At 33.2% G+C, this 17,831-nt stretch overlaps 1 protein-coding gene across 1 annotated transcript in view; it reads left to right on the forward strand.

Moving 5' to 3' along the window:
* Positions 1–17,831, forward strand: part of LOC108910215 (zinc finger protein 836) — a 95,628-nt gene that overhangs the window by 29,594 nt on the left and 48,203 nt on the right. Inside the window, exon 2 of the mRNA XM_018714763.2 lies at positions 284–442. Coding sequence (XP_018570279.1) covers positions 284–442 — 159 coding nt within the window. The remainder of the gene's footprint in view (positions 1–283; positions 443–17,831) is intronic.

Genomic DNA, 17,831 nt, shown 5'->3' on the forward strand with positions numbered 1-17,831 from the left:
AAGAGTACCTTCTTATTTAACGTAATCTTCTCTTTCAGAGATTGCAACTATTTCTAGAAAAATTTTAGTAGCTTTGAATAGTAGAAAGATTGTTCTGTTTTCCTTACATCTCAGCTTCTAGGACAACACCCGCTGTATTTGGTTGTTTAATGCTTTGGAAGTACATACAGACTTTCTGTAAATATTAACAGTTTTTCCATCTTTCATTATTCAATAAACCATTACAACTATTACACCATATTGCGCAAAATCACGAAATAATGCTGGTCATCTTTCTTTTCAGCTAACTCATCAGACAGAACTGGTTCTCCTTCCCAGTTTCCCTCACCAACAGGTTTCGTGGCGTACTGTCGGAACCTTTGGGGCGCCCCAATAGTACCTGGTGGTCCTAGGTACTTCTCCCCATTTTCGAATGGACAAACCACAAAGGAAAAATCACCAGGTAAGATGATGTCTTTAAATTTAAAGGGATATTTAACTAAGTTTCTAAAACAGATGTAATCAGCAATAAAATAATATATAAAAAGAGTACCACGTAAGAACCATGGGGTACTCTAGTAATTATGGATGATCAGTTTTTTTATCAGTAATTTGAACTATACAAGGGACCACAAACTTCTTATCGACAGTAAAATTTCCGATTCCGAAAGCAGTGACCCCGCTGACACCGACAAAGAAGGAATCGCTAAATATATAATTGCATCCGATATTAAAGTGGCGGCTCGTGCGTGGCCGGGGGGACCCCACAAGTCGGCCCTTACGTCATTTCCGAACCGGTAGTCGCTACAAGCGAGCGGCGACCCTCCTATTAGCCCTTCGGTTAATTAATTGTTTGAATAGTGACCTAACTGCAAACATCTAGACGGCTGACAAACTGCGAGGCAGCCATGATTTACTCGCTCGATCGGGTTTGCTGTCTTGGATTAATCAGAAATAATTTATTTGAAGAAGGATCGTTACCGCTCGCGTTTATTAAGATACAAATAAGAGGACGAGCAGCATCGGAATTGGCTTCGGGAGGCGACCGGTGGGGTTTGTTCGGACAGACGTAGATACTAGTGCAGCAGATTTTTTTTATAAGTTTAACAGTACATATCTGTTCATGAGAAATCAAAAACTTCTAAGATATCAGCAAGAAGTTTATTATGCAGGGTGAGAGGGTCAGTCATAAGTCATTAAATTTATCCACTTATTCGGAAGGTCTAATAAAGAAAGAAAATAAAAAAAATTACTCGACGTTTTTAGAGGACCGCCTTGCCGGGTGTCTAGGCCGGCGGATTTCGATCTGCCGATTCAAGCATCACGGACGTGGGCTGGAATTTGGATGGGTGACCTAAGGCAGGCTCGGGAACGTGGTTGTGGCAGCCTACCAAGAGACCTGGGTCGCCCAACATTTGCCGCGCATGCGTGTGGTCCCCCGATAAATGGTAATGAGAACAGAGCAAGAAATCTCTGTAACTCAAGACCATGCTATCATACATAAACTGTAGGAGACTGCCACCAAGCCACCTGCGTAGTAAATAGGATGGTTTGAAGAAAAGTACTCGAGTAATGAAGGAGGGTGTACAAGGGGCCTAATAAGGCCTAAGTGCCGCGGTGGAAAAAAAATCCAACAACCCTCCGACATACATACATACATACATACAAATAATACATACATACATACATACATACATACATACATACATACATACATACATACATACATACATACATACATACATACATACATACATACATACATACATACATACATACATACATACATACATACATACATACATACATACATACATACATACATACATACATACCTACGTACGTACATACATACATACATACATACATACATACATACATACATACATACATACATACATATTCGACGTTTTAAAAATAGGCAAATTACCCTTTAACTCCCGTTAACTCGGCGCCTTACTTCGCTACAAGGAATGCTTCGGCCGGCGGACTACAAAACGTTCAAACGTTGAAGCGAACCAGCTGATTTCCCATGTCGCCTTGAATTTTGAAATTTTTCAAAATCAAAGTGTAGCGGATTCCAGCTTTATTAACAAAGTGCTATGGACGGATAAGAGTTTTTTTTAGCAGTACTGAATCACCCTGTATAGTTTAAATCGGTAGAAATAATCTTACACAACAAATGCAATTTTTACTAAGGATGCAGTAAATGTTTTTTGTTAGTTTAGTTATTTTCTATCTATCTGTTAATATGTTAGAATATTTGGACTATCTTTCTATAAATAAAACAAAATTTGTTTTAACGGATGTTTCAAATATTACCGATGTTTTGGAAACGATTCCTTATCTAAATCTCAGTTTCAATAGAGAATGGTGTAAAATGTAAATTAGAATAAAACTTGAAAGCTTGTCGCAATCAGAAAACCGCGATTTTCTGTTAACGATAATATCTGAAGGTCAAAGATTTGTTCCAAATTAATCTTCTCTAAAAGTGGCGATTTTATCAGTTTAAGTGTGAAAAAATGTGTCCAAATCGTAATTCTAGACCATATCACCACATTAATTGAAGTTCTTCATCCTTCAATTCTTCGTACACACTCTTTTCTCTCCACGCCTTTTCCATCTAGTTTCTAATGTGAATCCTTTTCCAGTCTGCTCGTCATCTGTCTATCTCTTTCTACGTCTGCTTTTGAAGTGAAAATATCAAAAACGCCTTCCAATATTGTTAATTTATGTACTCATGGTTATTTTTAAACAAGCACTGGAAGAAATAATGAAATGTGTAACAAATTTCAAGTGACAGTGGCTCAAAAATCTATATTCCAATGAAACGTAACAGAGTTAACTATCGATGATAGTAATTTAGACTCTTTTACAACAAAACTGAGATAAGATTTCTATTATATCTCTTCTTGCGATCAATTTGACGTACCGAGCCAAGCACCGGGTTTAATATTGAACTCTGCGGCACCCCATAGATAAACAAAACCGTAAAGGCCGTCATTATTGAAACGAGGTCATATTATGAACACATTTTTCAATGTGCGTTATCTGAGATAGGCATTCTGAGTGTCAATATGCTACGTTTACAACGTCTGACACAAACGCGTTGTTACTTATTCCATTGTATGAATTGCGAGCGTTATAATAACGCTGTTTGGCAATAGCGGATAATTTTAAATCGTTATAACCAACAGCTGTGATGAATACGTTCCGTTGGTGTTGATGTATGCCTAGGGATTAGCATTGCAGACGTGAAGAGATAGCGGCCGGATGAAAGGTCCGATAATGCAGGGATTTCAGATATCGATGGCAGTTTGATGGATTGCCTTACGGATTGTAAATCACATATAATCTAACACAAATTATTGTTTGATTGTTGATTTTATAAGTTTAAACATCGTGCTCGGTCTGATGTTACAGAGTAGGTACTTGTTTTTCTAAGGGAGCTATTTTTTGTACCTACGCGGGGTGTAAACTACGATATCGTCTGAAAATGGTGATACAGCGCATCGATAGTTTCCATGTCATCAACTTTTTTCTTCGATATTAAGTTTAATCGACAAAAACTCGGTTTGTGAATATAGACTTCCATGTTTGTCTTTGAGGTGTTTATTGTAGCAGTAAGATAAATGAAAAATTCATCGCAATGTTGTGTGATAAGTAAGTAGAGGTGTTTCAGTGCAAAAAGCGTGTCTCTCACGACGTGGTCAGCTTTTGGCATATACAAGAATATGTTGATATAGTTATTTTGTTTCACAATTTATATAACTGGCAGGGCCTTTTTACAATTTGCAACATTGACACTGCTTATAATTTTTTTATTGTTATCTTCATGTATTGTTTCAATGTATATTTTCCCAAACGTTTATATAATATATACATACAGGGTGTTTTTGAATGGAGTAGCATAAATGATACCAGTGAATCTACATTTCAAAAGAACGCGATCTGCAAAAAATCGCCTTAGTAAAATGTTCACCCCTGAAGAGATATGACCCAAAAAGTATTTAGCTGATAACAGTGACAACTTACAGAAGAGTTAATTGTGACAACTGGCATGACAGCAGCACACTTAGTTTTTCTTTGATTGATTGCAATCATATACGGTGTGAGGTGAATGGTAATACATTTTATTTTTTTATTAATAAACGAAAAGTTTTAAAGGAAAATTGCTAGAGAGGTAAAAGTTTCTAAAAGAACCAGTTTATCTAATGCGTATTTTTGGATATCGAGTTTTTACGAAATATAAAAGTTATGGCAAAAAATGGCTTGAGGGGTGGTTATTTCAACCCCTTTCGAGGGGTTAAAATTTTCGAAAAATAGTTGAAAACTCGCATCTGTATTAGTAAACAACCTGTAAAAAATTTGTTATTTGTACCTCGTTCGGTTTTCAAATTACAGCCAATTTTCATAATTTTTTTGGAAACTTTGATGACCCATATCTCTTCAGGGGTGAACATTTTACTAAGGCGATTTTTTGCAGATCGTGTTCTTTTGAAATGTAGATTCACTGGTATCATTTATGCTACTCCATTCAAAAACACCCTGTATAACAAAGTTAGTGATAAAAAATGGGTTACTAATGAATTCCGGATATCTAGCATAAAACTGAAAGATTTGTTTCAACTAAAGACTGTTTACCCAGAACTGACTGAATTTTATAATGTCAACAAAATTATACATAATAATTTAGTTTTAAGGACAAAAAAACAATACTATCAAGAAAGAATTAGTAAGTCACACAATCCTGGGAAGATTATAATAACGAACTGACTGTTGACTCAAAATTTATAGCGTCACTATTTTTACATTATTTTAAGGATGAGCCTAAAAAGATAATAGATCAAATTTCTCATAGCAAAAGTATAAGCAAATTTGTTGATTAAACAAATATCCAAAAAGAATCCATCTTTTTGCATTCATATACTGAAAACGAGTTATTCGCTATTCTAAATGAAAAATTACATAACAAATATTCTTCAGGCTATGATGAAGTACCTGCCTTCCTACTAAAAAAAAATTATGTGTTATTATACATCCTCTATTCAATTTGTCCTTAACCAGTAGACGCTTTCCAGAGGCATTAAAAAAGGGAAAGATAAATCCAGTTTACAAAAAGGGGGATTCTACAAATATAAATAACTATAGGCCTGTCACGTTACCCTCTAATTTCTCTAAAATATTTGGATATTCCTTTTTACATAGATTATTACCATTTTTATATAAAAATAATATATTTTCTACATACCAACACGGTTTCTTAGCTGGTACATCCACCTCCACGGCCATTCACGCATATTATAACCGCACTATAGAGTTAGTGGACGCAGGAGAGTGCCCTGTTGGGATATTTTGTGATATCAGCAGTGCGTTCGACTGTAAATTACAATGTCCTGTTGGATAAACTAGAAAGATATGGTATCCAAGGTGTGGCATTGTTATGGATAAAAAGTTTTCTTTATAATTGAACTCAGTTTGTGTCTATAAACAATGTTGATTCTAATACAAGAAGTATAACAGTCAGTGTACCACAGGGTTCTATATTGGGTCCTGTCCTTTTTTTCGTTGTATATAAATGACTTGACAAATTTGTCTATGTAGTTTTTTTTACTTTATATGCAGATGATACTTCAATCATTTTATCTGACAAATTAGACAGAATTTTAACTAATAAGTGTAAATATGTGCTGTCAGATATAGGTGAATGGTTTTCACAAAACTTTTTGTATTTGAATCCCGATAAGACTCAACTATTACGTTTTCATTCCAGACAGAAACATTGTGATCCACTTAACATTACAATCAATAATTCTATTATTCCCAGAGATTCTGATAGTGTGAGGTTCCTCGATCTACATATTGATGAATGTTTAAACTGGCATTCACAATGCGGAATTCAAAAACTTAATAATGTGTCGTACCAACTAAAAAATTTACGAAGCTGTACTAATATTTTAAGTTTATTTCAAACATATCCTGTAGATTTAGATCCAGAATATGTACACGAATTATACAACATAATTATTTTAAAAACTTTAGTGGTTATTCGTTAAAAACGAATATGCCGATAATACGTTTTTTTTCCAGTGTACATTAATCAAAATATTTTCCACTTCTGGATTAATTGCTCTAGACAATTTTATCTGTCAGAAAATTTATTTCATTTTGTGACATATTTTATCCTTCGCAGGAAAAATTTATTACGGTTATCATAAATCTACCTGCTTATTTCACTGAATTTTCTAGAATAGAATTACAAAATTCTTGAAAGTGATATATACTGGGTGTAATTAAAAACAATCCGTTCGTCAGAGATATTTCTGTTTAATTCGGTTTTAAAGTCTAAGCTAATCTAGAGTTCGGGGTTTTCGTCGGCCAGTCATAGGCGTGTTCGTCGTAAACAAATAAATAAACGGGTAGGTTTTTACCCCTTTGGGAATATTAAAACACGTATACACGAAGCAAACGCGAAACCAATAACTGCTGTTATTATCGGTTTCGTATGGTGCGCTGTAGCGAAAGGCCAACGCGACGGTTATGATCATCCGACCGAGTCCCGAACTCTGCTAATGACCATCAACATTTTTTTTAACTTCGCTGTCAATAATATCTAAATTATCGATTGTTTTGCGTTATTTTATGTCAAATATAACTTTGGAATCTTTTTCCATGATGTCACCTAAATAATAGTGCAGCATTGTTCTTTTCTTACTAGGAAATGAAGTTTATGAGGATATTCTTTAGGTAATAAGGGAAAAATATATTAATTATGGACCTGCAACTTATCGTTTTCAAAATAGGGGTCTTGTTTCTTGCATACCAAATCATAACATCGCAAAATTATGTAGGATAATACCTACATTTAATACTTGTAAATTATACTAGTAATATCTACTACGTTTCAGCTTCCAGGGGCGTAGATATGGGGTGTCCATCATCAGATTAAAACATCGCGGTACTCTTTATCTTTAAGAAACTACACTTTTCTTTATTTGAAAATGATTACTTCTTATTTATTTTGCAACTTCCTTAAACATACTTTCAACTTTTTTTTTATTTATTGGTTTATAACAATGTTAGACTAAGTTTTAAGACATATTTTGCTATGTTTAATTTACATTTATTTGTTATTATTCTTTTATATCAATTTATTTTACAAAACTGTACAGAAAATTCAAGCATTATTATGAAACATACCAATTTTCTACTTAAAATCTCTGAATCAGTATTTCAAATGAGTGCAAAGCGAGCTGTCAGCGTATTTAAAATAAAAAGGCAATTATTGAAAAACACGTTGTATAGGTTACATTTTCAATCTGATACCGACAGAAAAAACAATACAATGTTGTCGCGCGAACTGTTTCTATCGTGTCTGCATTATAGTTTTTATAAAACACAGGTCACAGATGTTTGCATAACGTTAAGTTTTATTTGTTCTTCTCCCGTGTATTAAAACGATTGTGATCGACTGCAAACAAATGAAAACCTCGTATGAATGCATTTTCTGAGGTCATACGCAAAATAGGGGTAAATGTGTAATCGATGGGAAAATAAAACGCAAAAATACGTTTTTATAGACTGTTAAACTTTAAGGAGACAATTGGACGAAGGTGGTTGTCTTCTGTTTTTTTATTTCGTTTAGCACACTGTAAATTTATATCCAAATCCTTACACATGTGAAACATTTTATATTATTAGATAATTAAAAAAGTGTGCATGATTGAGTAACATTTTAATCTCCCCTTGTTCTACAAAACTGCCCCGCTCGCCCCTCCTTTTTCTCTCAATATAAATTATACACCTACATTTCCGTGTAAGCCGTATCACAAGTTTTAAAATCTAAACCTACTATCGCGACATCTAGGATTAAATTTAAACAAAACGCATGGTAAGCTTTCCTAAGCACGAAGTAAAAACATTTCCAGACTAATACAAAAAGATAATACAGATCAAGCTCTAACGGCACTGGAAAAATTAATACGGGCCAGATCAAAGTGCTAATACTGAGATTATCCCGATAAAAATAATTGATAAAATTGATTTACAGCTTACAACAACAAATAATTCTTTATTTCGTATTTGTGATAAATTAAGGTCCCCAGTTATCGCTCCGATTATTTTAGGCCTTTGTCTGTTGACAATAAATTAAAATTGGCAATAAATGGCGGTTATCTTTTTTCCTTAACGGTGTTGCGACACTACACGAATGTCTAGTTATATTCGTTTGGTTGTGACATCTTGCCCCCGCGGCGATACGGCCATGTGCCAGGTTTAGAAATTGATAAAACTCGGATAAACATTTTTTATCAAAGTTATTTAATCGAGCCAATAGTCACGACAGTAATCAAAAACTGGTATCGCAATAGACTGACGATTACATATACTTTTGGGGGAAACAGTTATAAATTTAGAATGGCCGCCAAGTTAACCAGATTTCAATCTCATTGATTCTTTGTGAATATGCTTTTAGGCTTAAGGTGTACGTAACTCAGCTTGAGTATGTTAATACCACTATACATTATTGAGAACTTTATTTATTTCATTCGCTAAAAAATGCTAATTCAAGAGCTTATAGTATATTAAAAAATAAGATGATTTTTTTCATAGACCATATCTCATTCGTTTTTAAGATACAGTGAGTCAAAACAACAATTCTTTAAGTACATTTTTTTAAAAAGAGCAAATATGTGACTAAAAACGCACCGTAGAAAAATGTTTTCTTTCCTACGTTCTTCAACCCTTTGAATTTATAGCACCTTTTTTTTTAAGTGACTTACGTGAGAGATAAAAAATGGTGTTGAACAAGGATCTTCTGAAATGCGGCTCTAATTGTCTGATAAGCAAAATCTACCATTATTTCAAGTCCGTAAAATCTAGTAAGCCTTGTAAATTTAAAAAGATCTGATTTTATTCAGCAGTAAAGTGCCACTTTATATAATACACCACAAAATCTTATTAAGAAAAGTTTCTCAAAATAAAAATTTAAGTATGTTATTTACTGTCCTACACTTACTTTGAAAATAATTTAATAATCAAGGAAAATGTCAAAGTAGACCTCATTTTGTGGTATGTCACAAAATTTTTCCAAATTTCAAAAGATTGGAGTACGGATTTGAAATCTAATTTTTTCCAAAATAATTTTTATCAATAAAAGTTTTTTGTCAATAGGCGCTTCATCTATCTGGGGACACTCTATATGTCACTTTATGACATTTTAATCGAAATAATTGCTTAGATAGCTTTAGCTGACTTGAGATTCAATTCCTTTGCAATTTATGCTTTCATAATTTTCCCAGTACAATTATCAAATTTCCCTCATTCTGTAATTTGTAAAGTATCTTGAATCATGATTCTGTATCTGTAGATACACTTCTTTCTTCATTTCTATACTTGGCAATAAAAGACTCACCTTTGTAGAATGGAAATATTTCAACTACATTATTATACGTGCCATAAATGGTAGATAATTGCTCGATATCAAAACCAATTATAAATTTCGTCAGCAGGAGCAAATTTCTGCCGCCCTCCGTATACAATTTATTTAATCTAGGATAAACTACTTAACGAAAGAAAAATACGTTGTAATTTCTGAACGCGTAATATCTAATCCGGTGTGTAAAGGTTTTTAAAGCTTAAACCGTTATCGATAATCTTTTAAATTCGTTATTATCTAATCCTCCAATCGACAGAACAAAAATATCAGGGACGTCCGCATTTTACTTAACCCAGGAAAATTGTTTGTTTTACTGTTTGCCAACTGCTATACAATAGCAGGAATTTTCTGTTACAGTCAAATAATACGGTTGGATCACGGAAGGCTGTTACAACTAATACAGAATATTTGATTTGTATAACAAATTGTCCCGCACGGTTTTGTTTTCAGTGCAATGTTTGACTAAGAATATGATTCACGTATTCCCTTTCATTACGTTTACGATTGTTTGCAGACCGCAATAAAATATTTACGGTGACAGACCAGTCGTTTGTTTTACTGAAAATTTATCGATTTTATATTTTTTTTAAAGCGAATTTCCAGTTCCAGTGATGTACAAACTTTGCCAAAATAAATTTGTACAAATGAACTGGCAGAATACGGGATGTTTCGATATTAGATTGCAATACTTTACCAACACGCATTCTGCGACTAAAAATTAACGAAAAAATTTAGTGCCCCCGAAAGTTGTTTTTTTACCTCCCAAACTGTTTAAAATAAAAGATTGAATTTTGGCCAAAAATAGAAGTTTTAAATAGTTTTACAATGGAAATCTATTCTCGTAAATTGAGTCGTTTTGGATTAACATTAACTTAAAAACATTACAAGTTTAAATATGAATTTGCGCACACAGAGTTCACGAAATGCTATGAAAACAATGGCGGGCTTGCATGAAAAATATGTGTAGTGTTTTGTCATTGAATACTATTTCCATACATATTCTATTCGCTGACAACTTTTGATAAAAATCTTTATTTAATTTAAAAAATTTGTACGCCATTCTTATCAACGTGTAACGTACTAAATTCTGGACATAAACTTCTTATTTAAGTAACTCCTCTCTGTCTCCTTGTTACTAAAAACGAGAAGGGCAGTGGTATGGGATTTTAGTTGAGCTTCCGATTAACAGATGGCGCAAGTAAAGCATAGTCTAGTATGTCATAACGAGATTCGTTTCACATTTATATTTTTTTAAATTGCCAGTTTAATAAAAACGCCCGTTAAATATTTTGGCCCGTTGTTTCAATTTTCATCCAATTAATAAAATTACCAACGGGTAGTTTATTTGACAAGATATAGAACTTTTTGAAAATAATAATTTATGTAATGAACATGAACCATCTTATAAATTGCTAATTTTAAGGCAACTGTCGGAAAAAAAAAAGTATTTTTAGCTCAAGAATGAATTTAATATTGTTTTATTTCATTTATGTAAACAGTTTGCAGGTTTTTCTGCTTTTTTATTTCATTACCACAACGGAATTGATAAGCCAGTTTGTTCAATAATTTGAATGAAAACATTGTTAAATAGTTTAATAAACATTCGATGTTAAGTAAGTGTTGTAAAGAAGAAAAGAAAATTACTTTTTCTCTAAAGTATTTTAACTTCTATCGAAAATTATAGTTCACTGTGTTCAATAACTAGCTGGTGATGATTTCTCATAATGTTGTTGTTTAATGTTTGTTTATCATATGATTTCTTAAATATTCTTGGACTTAAACTGGTGCAGAATAAACAAAATATTACAAATTTTCCTACCCTTGTTAAGCTTTTGGCTTTTACTCCTATTTATTTTAAAAATGGAAAAAATTTCTAACAGCTACACTAAAATTTGGATATGCGTAAACGACATTTTGTACCTTAGTTGTAATGGCATATCTTCAAGTGAAACAGGAATGATGAATGAATGATGGTTCAATTGTAATTGTTCGGAAATTACAAAAAAAATATTATTGAAAATATCCAGACATTGCAAATTCCTTTGCGAGTAGAAAAAACCTCACCAGCAAAAAAAAATTTATGAAAATATAGTGATAATGAATTAACTGCCAGAAGGTCACTCATTGAACCAAATCTTGAAGTAATTAAACTAATTGGACATCATTCGTCAAATAATTATTATTTAGAGATTATGTTTAGAGAAGTTTGTGATATCCTGGTTTATCGAGACAAACTTCTAGTACTGATCGATGGTTCATTTTCAATGGTCTAAATAGGTTTATACAGGGATTGCAATGAAAAGTAATCGAAGTTTATTATTTACGGAAAATGTTTCGTCTGTGGAGCATGTCTTCGGCATTGGAAATTGTTTGTCTGTAGAAATCTTCTCCAACACTTTTCCACACTTCTACAACTTTCTTCACAGAACTGTCGACTTGTTCGTTAAGCGAAGTCTGGAATTCCACAAGGTTCAAATTTTGGGGCCTTATCATTTCTTCTGTTCGTCAATAATTTACTTAATTTTATATCTCACTGCAATTTTGTTTTTGAAGATGATTTAAAAAATTGTATATATTTACAGACTCGGCTCAACCTAATTAGCAAAGAATATACTACAAATTGCTACAAATGTTTAATGTTTAAGAAATTGATAGTTCAACGCTAGGTGTTAGAAAAATATATGTGCCAGGGGGGGTATAAACTATAAAAAGTTTAGTAAATGTTCCGCTGGGCGCAGGGGTGATTCGATCGGAGTGATTTTGGTGTCGTTGAAAAGGTTTAACGTTCTTCCATCAAATCGATTTTCTGTAACATTTACAGACACAAATGAAACACAATTATTTTGTATCTGGATCTGTTGAGTATAGGAATAAAAGCGATTGGGATAGAGTTTGGCACCTCTGCATCGAAATGATTTAACAATACGTGGCTGCATACGCAAAATCACAATTAAATCAATAAATAATGAACTCCACGCAACGAAAACAATCATGAAAAATCTGAAAACAGCAGGTGTTCGAGTTCGCCGCGTTTCCAATCACCCGATATTATTGTTGCGTCGCGGAAAAGAGCAAACATCGCCCTAGGAGGCTGCAGCAAGTGCCGAAATAGCGCCGATATAGAGAAGTTAGTACAACAGCTGTCACTGTGTAGGCCATGAAATATTCAAAAGCTACCCCTTGTACATATTACACCCTCATTCTTTATGTTGCGCGCTTATCGTGTCGGAATAAATGAACAGGCCTATATTTACCGAACAGGGGAGGCATCCCCTTAAGAATTAGCCCCCGTTTAACTATTTGGTCACAACCTAATGATTCGTGAAACTATCAAAAGAATACATTATAAGTTTCTTTGGCGTCACGACGGTAATTTGTCGAAACAAATGCTAGGTATAAATGGCTTTATTTAAGTTGGAATTTCCGGACACGCCCTCCGGCACTAACGAAGTAAATATAATCAATCAAATGATATAATTGAAATTCAAATAAAGGCGCCTGCGGCTCATCGCGTTGATCAATTTCTCGTCTAGTATGAGAAATTTTATTTAAATATTTTACACCATCAATGTATTCCCACCTTAAGATTTTCAACAGGGTCCCATTTATACAAAATCAAATTTGTGTAACCCATTACTTAATTATTTATATTAATTACGTCATAAACTACGATCATTCTTACCAACGGATGTCCCAAAGGTAACGCAGAATTTGAATTTTGCGCTATTTTCATTCCGAAGTGTTAGCATTATTGTGGAAATTGTAAAAATTCATTACAAGTAGGTACGGAGAGTATGTAGCTGAGACTGTGCGCAAACTACGCGGAATTTTCGGTCGAAAGAATGAAAAGATTAGTTGCCAAATCTGAACAAACAGGCTCGGTTGCAGAAAAAAAAACAGGCCGACCTTGTTCTAGCCGTTTAGCCGAAAGTATTGCTATGGTGTGTGGCAGATATTCCCGCAACCTCAGTACGCCGCCTGTCACTGCAATTAGACATTTCAAAAAGCACAATCCAGCGGATTTTAACAAAAGATCTGCATCTGCATCCATTCAAGATTCAGTTAACCCATGAATTGAAACCAGACGACTATTTAATGCGCCGGATTCGTTGACTGGATGTTGTAGTATCAACAAGTGGACGGTGGTTTTGCTAAAAAAAATCATCTTTAGCGACGAGGCGCATTTCCATCTTGGGTATGTGAACAAGCAAAACTGTCGAATTTTGGGGCAGATACAATCATCGGGTCATTCAAGAACGACCACTGTATACCCAAAGAGTGACAGTGTGGTGTGGATTTTACGCTGGTGGGGTGACTGGTTTGATCTTTTTTGAAAATGAAGCTGGAACCCAGTGACTGTCAATAGAGAATGATATCGAGAGCTAATGAACTTTTTGTATCCTCATTTGGATGGCATGGATGATGTGTGGTTGCAGCAGGATGTTACCACCTGGCATACGACAAGTGAAACTATACACTTGTTATGGAAGATCAATGCCATTCCTGAATTAAAGGCAGAAATTCGGAGAGCTATCAATGAAATTCAGCTACAGGTATGCGAAAACGTGACACAGAATTTTCTTAAAAGAAATCGAGTATGCCAAATGAGTAGCGAAGGACATTTGTCCTATATCAACCATATTTAAAGACAATGTCTACCCTTTAAAATCACGTAAAAACTTTGCCAACTTTTCAGTTAATAAAATCTTAGTTCCACATATGAAAACCTGCTTTTCTTTTGGGACATCATTTTACTTTCTTGCATTTTTACCAAATTCAGATAGAACTGTTTATTAAATAATTGATAATAAACAATGTACCATAGCAACTTGTAGGTATAACCAAACCTACCACGTTTCATTGAGTACTAGTAAGAAATATCAAGTCGTGCGAATATTTTTTTATTAAATTCCAATAACTCTGACTCCACAAATATGATTGTGATGCGATTATGGATAAAACGTTATATTGCGTTCGTGTTTTAATTGCCTTTTATCCACTTAAGAATATTAAACGCTCGAACTATGTTCTCGTGATTAAACATTTTCGCGTGAATAAAATGCTACTTAAAACACTTATACAATAAATAACTATTATTATATATTCATCATAAATAAATACTAAAATCAATTTTACAACTTTATTATATTGCATTTAAAGAACAAGATCAAATAAGTAGCAAAATATTACAGCTTATCTAGTCGTAGCTATTTTCAAATAGATTTTTCACGTCAAGAAACTCTAATCCAACCTTTGAAGACCAAGTATTTTACTAACTTTCGAATTGCCGCCTTCCAATTACGCACATTACTCCACAATCATCTGTAATTTTAAGCTTAACTCCGCTTATACAAAATGATCGACTGTTGGAAGCCTACTTGATTAATGCAAGTTTAAAATCCGAATTGCGATAAATGTGATCGCGGGCTTTATTCTACTCAAAATTAAATCTTCCAACAATAGAATTTTTGATGGTTTGATTTGTTTCGTGGGATCACCGTAGCCGGTGGAATATATGCTTGATTGATAGTGAGGTAATTAATCTTGTCACGAATTACACCTGATATATTTATAACCAGCCCACGTGCATTTTTAAAATATTTTTTTTATTAATACCTTTCTTGTTCAGAACAATGCATTCCGATTTGACAATTTAATGCCTGCAGTAGTATTTAGTAGTAAGTAGTAAGTGAAGTTGTGGATTTTATCTGATATGTTCGTAAGTTTCGGAAAATATGGGAACATTACAGGATTTAGTATTAATTAAATTATTAACAACACCTTTATATCCTTAAATTACACTTACAGAAAATCGTGTGCCTATTTATAAAAGTAAAAATTCTTTGTAATTATTTTGATTGTGACGGAATGTAGAAATTTGTACATAATTAAATTTATCTTCCAATAAAAGTAAATAATACACATTAATATATACAATAAAGATACTGTTATTGAATAGGATTATACTATTTATATGTATTTTATACACAAAATTTTTTAAATACAGCAAGTTCTTTTTAGTATAAAATAAAATTTGTCTGCATTTTCATACACACTTTGATTTTAAGTCAATTTGTAGCAACATATCTGCATGAATTTATCGTATCCACTACATGTGTTCATTCGCTGCATTTCGTACGAGGCGTCGTTTTAGTAAACATTTAAAATTCCCGCTTTTTTAAGCGGATGCAACCGTAGTTCTTGCAATGTTCTGCTAAGCCCAAATAATCTCTCCTGTCTTCTACCCTTGATTTGCAAGCGTCAAGAAACCGCCCCTCGTCGCATGGGAACCACGCAAACATTGAAATATTATGTAAACACTTGACAATATTGGGGAAGTTGTCGCTAGTCCCCCTTCCGTCTACGGATATTATTCTTCAGGTGACAGGTCAATGATCATGCGGAATAGGGGAGTTGTATTCCTTAAACCTTTAATAAACAATGTGTAGATATAGTTTCATTTGTTGGGGAAAATTTTCCTTGAGTGAAATATCACGTAAGTATACACTAAGAAAACAGTTCCACACTGAAAGTTTGTGTTAATTAATAAGTTTGTTTATTATATCTAAATTAATTTTCACAGATTAAGAGACCAACAATTGAATTACTTACAGAACTATAAGTAACTGATAAATTTTGTTCAATTTTAGAAAACAGCAGTTTTATCTGTGGATGTGAATTATACAGGAAATCTTTTGGTTCAATTCGTTACGATCCAAACCCATTATAGTCCAGTCGGTATCTGTTTTAAAAGTAGGTTGTCTGGATGTTCATATAGTAACGTTAATTTTTGTTGGAAATATTATGTAAAATGATAATTTGGATATGCGCCCGCTTTATATTAAAAACAAAATTAAAAAAGGCGCATTTTTCAGCTTTCTTTCATGTATAACTCGGAGAATATTGACATTAGAGAAAATAGTCAAAGGAAAAAAGTTTCGTTTTGAGATTCTCTTTAAAATAAAAGTGGTCCTAAATTTTTATGTGTATTATTTTTGCTGCAATACAGTATAAGACCGAAAAAAAAATCGTGAAAAAAGATGTTTTTTTATTAATTTATTTCCGAACTTGACTCTAGAGCAACCATATAAAAAGTATGGTTCTGAGTACTTCATGATATGGTAGTATTGCAGAAATTTTTTCATCGAAATCGCCTTATAGATTTCGCACAATTGTTAATTAAGGAAATACAGAATTTTACTTATTTTTCAATTCTCTCTCACGGTAAAACCAATGATTATTTTGAGCCCCCAATTTTTATACATACCTTTTGGAGTATCAACTATCAATCCCTATTTAAAAATTTTCGATTTGATCCATTTTAGCAACAATTAGAATTTTTTCAAAATTTCTTCGAAAAAATAATTATAAATATTTAGAACTGGCGCTACTGTATTTGCATATTCTTCAAATGTAATTATAGGATCAAATAAAGGAAGAATTGACGAACAAAATCCACTTTTGATCTTGTGGAAAAAAACATCTTGTTTCACGAATTATTTTTTTTTTCGGTCAATACTGTATTGCAGCAACAATAATGCACATAAAAATTTAGGACCACTTTTATTTTGAAGAGAATCTCAAAACGAAACTTTTTTTCCTTTGACTCTAATGTCAATATTGTTCGAGTTATACATGAAAGAAGGAAGAAGAATGCGCCTTTTTAAATTTTTTTTACATTTTCTTGCGCTAACAATTATGCACAACTTTTTCAGCGAGCGCATATAGCAATTATCATTTTAGGTAATATTTAGAACTATTTCCAACAAAAATTAGCTTTACTATATAAAACATCCATCCCGAAACAGATACCGACTGGACTTTCAGTTGTCAGTAACACGCATCCAATAATCATTTGTGACTAAAAATGTTTCATCTTCGGCTTTTGTCAAAAACTTGACATCTTAGGTAAAATTTTAGATTTTTAATAGATTTACTCTTCAAAAATGTAATAATGTCGAATTTTTTCTTCAATCTTTGAATATTGAATAGTATAGCTATAAAGTAGATGATTTTTTTCTTTGGACAAATTACACAGCCCCACAAAAAAAAAGTATCGGATCTGGTATTCAGACCCATGTATTTCCATATATTTTTTCCGCTGAATCCGAATCTGCCTTCAGATTTGGCCCTACGGGCACAAAAAGTAGATGGATAGATGGGTGGATGGGTGGGTTTTATAGGTGATACAGGTTGATGGATAAATATGCGTATTCATGCATGAACGACTGGATAGAAAGATGTATGAAATCATAAATGGGTAGGTGGATAAAAAGATGGATCCAGAACTCTGCAACACGAATTATGCCATGAAAATAGAGTTTTTGATCTATTTTCTGTTTTTGAATGAAATTGCACCAGCTTGTCTGACTCTATGATGATAAATTGGAATTAAACGAGTGAAAAATCATACGTC

Source organism: Anoplophora glabripennis, unplaced genomic scaffold (genome assembly GCF_000390285.2).
Source record: "Anoplophora glabripennis isolate ALB-LARVAE unplaced genomic scaffold, Agla_2.0 scaffold468, whole genome shotgun sequence".
Taxonomy (NCBI): domain Eukaryota; kingdom Metazoa; phylum Arthropoda; class Insecta; order Coleoptera; family Cerambycidae; genus Anoplophora; species Anoplophora glabripennis.